Consider the following 6,000-nt stretch of genomic DNA (forward strand, 5'->3'; position numbering starts at 1 on the left):
AATAATAAAAATATATGTATTGTAAACATGTAAATTAGTCATAAGGCAGTGTTTGCATTAACTTCTGGTTCTCCAATTCATTGCTGAAATATAATCATTTACACAGTGGCTGTCATAACTTGTTTTCATGACGGATTTATTTAGGTCTTACATTAACTAACAGATTAAGTAAAATATAATTAATATATAGGCTAATACAGTGCATATATTTAGCGAAACAGTTCATTTCTCTAGTGAACTAACAAGCTGTGGACACTTGGCTTTTCTGAGGTAAATGCAATACTATGTGAGAAACTGTTTACAAACTGTATTACTGACATCTTTCTGCAGCTGAAACACTGATTAAGAGATTACACGAGATACGATGCGTTTCAGTAAGTTGTACTGTAACATTCAACATGCCTTCATGTTCAGTCTGGAGTAGTGAAGAGGAAGAGATGACCGTGTTCACTCACGCTCCGCACTGCTGTTTGAACTGACGCGATCTGTCACACCACATCAAAAAGCGTCAAAACGGCATTTATTGTTTGAATTTCGAGTTAAAATGTACAGAATTTGAAAGATGGCACTTTGTTTCTTATCGAAAGTAACAAAACACAGAGCTTATTTCGGTTATTGGTGGTTATTGCTGGTTAAATGGTTAGGCTAAAAAGCAGTAACGTTACTGTGTGCGCCCCCTTCTGGTTTGGAGTGTGGATAGTCGTCTAACTACTGCATGAACCGAACCATGACGGTTAGGGATGCATACATGTACTGTTACACAATAAGGACTTCTATTCTTGGTCGCACTTTAGTTTAGGGTCCATTTCTCACTATTAACTAACTATTAACTATGATTTTTGCCTCAATAAACTTCTAATTACTGCTTATTAAAAGTTGGTCATGCAGAATAAGGCATTAATATATGCTTTAAAGGTATAAACAGCCAAAATCCTAGTAATATGCATGCTAAAAACAACAAGTTGATAATGAGAATTGGTTGCCTGGCAAGTCCAGAATGATATATCTTCTAAAAGATATATCAGTCAGTCTGGTCAGTCCGCGCTCCGTCGCGCCTTGAGTCAACTCCAAACCATACCCTGCAATCAGATTCGTTTATTTTAGTGACGCAAACAGCGTCACTCTAGTGCGGTGAAAGTCACTTCAATATCAACAAAGATTGCGCATGCGAGACCCGAGAGTTTGTTCTATTCAGCCGTGAATTCAGTTTTAAATGACCAAAAACGCATTAAAGGTGCCCTAGATTTAAAAATTGAATTTATCTTGGCATAGTCAAATAACAATGACATACAGTCTCAAACTCCATTGTTTCCTCCTTCTTATATAAATCTCATTTGTTTAAAAGACCTCAGAAGAACAGGCGAATCTCAACATAACACCGACTGTTATGTAACAGTTGGGGTGTACGCCCCAATATTTGCATATCCCAGCCCATGATCAATGCATTAGACAAGGGCAGCCAGTATTAACATCTGGATCAACAGACTAGGTAAGCAAGCAAGGACAATAGCGAAAAATGGCAGATGGAGCGATAATAACTGACATGATCCATGATAACATGATATTTTTAGTGATATTTGTAAATTGTCTTTCTAAATGTTTCGTTAGCATTTGCTAATGCACTGTTAAATGTGGTTAAATTTACCATGGTTTCTTACTGTATTCACGGAGACAAGAGCCGTCGCTATTTTCATTTTTAAACACTTGCAGTCTGTATAATGCATAAACACAACTTCATTCTTTATAAATCTCTCAAGTGTAGCATTAGCCGTTAGCCACGGATCACAGCCTCAAATTCATTCAGAATCAAATGTAAACATCCAAATTCCAAATAAATACAATAATCACATAATCCGATGTATGCATGCAGTATGCATGACGAACACTTTGTAAAGATCCATTTTGAGGGTATATTAGTTATGTAAACTTTGTTTATGCACTGTTTAAGGCAAGCGTGAGCTCCGTGGGCATGGAGCGTGAGCATTTAAAGGGGCTGCAACCCTGAATCGCCGCATTTCTAATTATGCCCCAAAATAGGCAGTTAAAAAAATGAATTAAAAAAAATCTATGGGGTATTTTGAGCTGAAACTTCACAGACACATTCAGGGGACACCTTAGACTTATATTACATCTTGTAAAAAACATTCGATGGCACCTTTAATTATTTACTTTTCGCTGTTGACTCTCTTGTCGCTTTGCTAATGTCATATCCGCCCTACTCTGACTTACTCCGCTTCCTGTTTGCTCCGCCCTAGAAATCAAATTGATTCAATGGCCGACCAGACTCATCCGCTGGTACAGTGGTGAGGCTGGATTTTCCAGGCAAGAGAATTGGACCCTAAACTAAAGTGGTAGGCTACCCTATTTTTTTGTCAAATAAAGAGACTTGGAATTATGCGTATCCATGTCAATAGTATCAACACCAAAATGAATCTGCAGCAGTCAGGTCAGTGTTGCCAAGTTGTCAGTGTTGTTTTCCTGTGAAATTGGGCTACTTTAACACTGTTGCTGCGGGTTGTTTTTCATTTCCGCTGTTAAAGCGACCCCAAATAACATGATCTTTAGACCCTGGAATGCAAATTTTATCAGGGGAACCCTGCCAAAAAACTTTGATTTTACCCCCGGAATGCAAAATTTTTTGAGTAGCAATTGGGTGGGTTTTGTTGTGAAAACCTGGCAACCCTAAGTCAGGTACAAGCTCTCTAAAGGCAAATTCACACCGCACAGACAGACAACAACAAACACTGACAGACATGTCCGTTGGGTTTTGTCCGATCAGTGAGTTTCCCCTGTCAAAGTCTGAAGGCGTCTGTCGGAGCTTGTTTTCGCCGATTGAACATGTTGAATCGAATTTAGAACGTCTGAGAAGTGACCTGTTGTAATCTGGTGACTGTCGCCGTTGGTCTGTGTCTGTCGGTGCAGTGTGAATTCGCCTTAAGGTGTTTATTGTAACGTTATGTTCTTTGAGACATGAGATAGTTTAACGGCATCTCTTGTGACACTTTGCCAAGAGCAGCTGTGTGTGTGTGCATTCAAGTGTTTTGGAGGAGGCGTGGCTTTGGACAGCGATTTGTCTTCGTTTAAGGGACTACACTTGTGGTCTTCGGGGTCTCTGGAGACCCTGGCAACAAAATGCAATTTTGTAACAATATAATATATTTTTTAAAAACCAATGTAATTTTATTCTGTTTATTAATGTTTTTACTCAACATTTGTGCAGTTTTTGGAGGATTTGTGATATCTTTTAAATTTATATAAATAAATAATTTTTTTTTTAAATAGGTTTTTATGCAAAAGCAGCTTTTTATGTAAAATTCACTTTATAAAAGGCCCAGATTTCATATCTAAATGTTATGAAATCACAATTATAAAGATTAAAAATTACTTTTTGCAAAGTTTAACATTTTTTGTACTGAAAAGTTTTTATTGAAGTTTTTCAATAATATCATCAATAATGTAACCCACAGAGACCCCACTTAGAAATTGGACAAAATCCATTCTCAAAATCAGAAACAGCGCACAACACACATAGACAGAAATGAAGTGGCACACTTCCAAAAATGCAAAAAACATCCCCAATACAAAATGGACATGCTCACACACACGCGCGCACACACAGAAAAAATATTTATTTTATTATTTTATTATTTTTATTATAAAATTATTATTGAAAAACTGATTTTGCCCTGCACAAAAAATGCTTAACTTTGACAAAGTAATTTTTATTGTTATAATTGTGATTTCATAACATTTAAATATGAATCCAACTGAAAAAAACTTGTGAAAAGATGTATTTTAATCAGTCAAATAGCACATAGCAAATAGTGCAGCTCTGCAGCCATCTACTGGTAAAAGTGATAACTTTTTTACTTTTAAAACTGCATTTTTAAAAAGATGGGCAAACATCTTACACTAAACCATGTCAAATTATCCATGTAATCCACATGAATGAAAGTTAGAAATCTGGGCCTTTTATAAAGTGAAGCTGTTCATGCATAAAAACCTATTTCAAAAAATATTTTTTAATTTATTTATATAAATTTAAAATATATCACGAATCCTCAAAAAACTGCACAAATGTTGAGAAAAAACATTAATAAACAGAGTAAAATTACATTGGTTTTTAAAAAATATATTATATTGTTACAAAATTACATTTTGTTGCCCAGGGTCTCCACAGACCCCGAAGACCACGAACATAACTTTTTTTTTTTTACACTAACATAAAAACAAGATATCACTCCATTTTTTAAATTTATTTGTAGATCTTAAAAGTGTTAACCACCGTACAAAGTCTCATGCCATTTGGACAAAGACAATTTAAAAAAAAAATTTGAGCAAACATCATTTGCGGGTCAAAAAGACCCCGAAGACCTCAAACATTTGAACAGTAGCGAATGGCAGAATTAGAAACATAAATATGCTGATTAGATATTAAATATATATTTATAATGAAACTAATCTGCTTATTGTCCTCATTAACTGAATATTCATAATTTCAAATTCAATAATAATAAAAACTATAATATTTCATATTTATTTATCTATCTATTTGGTAAGTAGCCATGGAATAAGTGGGGTGATGTCCAGTACGTTATCACTGGTTCCTAAGCACATATTTTAGCACAGATCTTCAAAGTTCAGGTGGGTTTAACAGGGACAGTCTGTATTCTGACCTTCCTCCGGTTCATCTGCGGCGCGTCGCTCTCTGATGCCTCCGGTCGCTCTCTGCAGTAACTGCCTCAGGTGGTGTTTGAAGACGGCAGTGTGGAGCTCCTCTCCCTCACAACCCAGGATGGCGCTGGCCGTCTGCGCGCTGTCAAAACTCATAAACTGCTTACGGCCCACTGAAGCCGTAGAAGAAAGGGAAAAAAAAGAGTAAAGACTCACCAAATTCTTTTCGCTTCACAAAATACAGTGTTCAGGGTAGTCCTGTTTTACCTTTGCATGTTCCTGCGACACCAAGATGGTATATTCCTGCTAAAACATGCCAAATGGCCTTCTGCTCATCCGCTGAGAATCCCAAAGTGTTCATGGCGGCCAGTAGTTTCCCAAAACCCACTGAAGCTCTCTGCTTTTCATCCACCTGAAGTGAGGGATAAAAAACTATATTTATTAAAGCTTATTTATTAAAGAAAAGTTAAAGTTAGAGCACACATGTGCAAGACACTCGGTGCTCATTTGGGAGACACAGGTTCAAGTCCGGTCTGTGTCAGTAGTTCTGTCCACTGTTATATCAATAATAATGAAACAGACATCATTAAAATATGTCTTCATTTTAGTATTTCATTAAAATATATAACTCAAGCTCATTTTATTGGTATAACACTTTTCCTAATACACATCGTTTCAAAGCAGCTTTTGCAGAAAATCTTTATAGTAATGTTTATAATATCTTCATGCCTTATAGTCACATTTAGCATATTAGAGCAGGGCGATAATATAGTTTACATTTTATGATTATATAAACAATCAAGCAGTTGAGATTTGCTATATAGTATATAACATGAGTGTAGTGTATGTGTGTGGGTAAATTTGGATATACTTGAATATCTAATTTTATATAGAGGGCTTCACTCGGCGGCCATCATTGAAATGCCTCTCGGACATACAAGTGCAGCTCCTATCTCTTTGAATGGGGAAACATCAAATTCTCCAAACCTTTGATTAAATTTCATATTTGAAATCACCAATGAAATCTGAAAACGGTCTCATAAATTTCTAAACACTTGAATCATGACCAAAAAAAAAGCCTGCATTTTTCAGGCTGGATCAAGCTAATGTGCATGTACAGTCCTAAGTGTGTGTCTCTAAAGGAAGTACACGTCTGATTGTTTCTTATAGGAAACAAAGCTTCTAATGGCTGTTGCAATGACGCAATGACTTTACCAGTCGGCGATTGGCTCTTATTAAGAAGGCGGAACTTATTCCACCATATTGCACTTTGGTGGAAAGTGCAATATAAAAGTGCTTTGGTTGCACTTTCTCCCATTCATAATA

General features: G+C 36.2%; 1 protein-coding gene across 5 annotated transcripts in view; it reads right to left on the minus strand.

The window, feature by feature from the left end:
* The window catches only part of LOC137028559 (unconventional myosin-XVIIIb-like), a 63,378-nt gene that overhangs the window by 38,061 nt on the left and 19,317 nt on the right, over positions 1–6,000 (minus strand). For all 5 annotated transcript variants that reach the window (XM_067397511.1, XM_067397513.1, XM_067397512.1 and 2 more), the window contains 2 exons: positions 4,942–5,086; positions 4,677–4,847 (listed from right to left, as the gene is read on the minus strand). In XM_067397511.1, the coding sequence (XP_067253612.1) occupies positions 4,677–4,847; positions 4,942–5,086 (316 nt within the window). The remainder of the gene's footprint in view (positions 1–4,676; positions 4,848–4,941; positions 5,087–6,000) is intronic.

This window comes from Chanodichthys erythropterus, chromosome 10 (genome assembly GCF_024489055.1).
Source record: "Chanodichthys erythropterus isolate Z2021 chromosome 10, ASM2448905v1, whole genome shotgun sequence".
Classification (NCBI taxonomy): Eukaryota; Metazoa; Chordata; class Actinopteri; order Cypriniformes; family Xenocyprididae; genus Chanodichthys; species Chanodichthys erythropterus.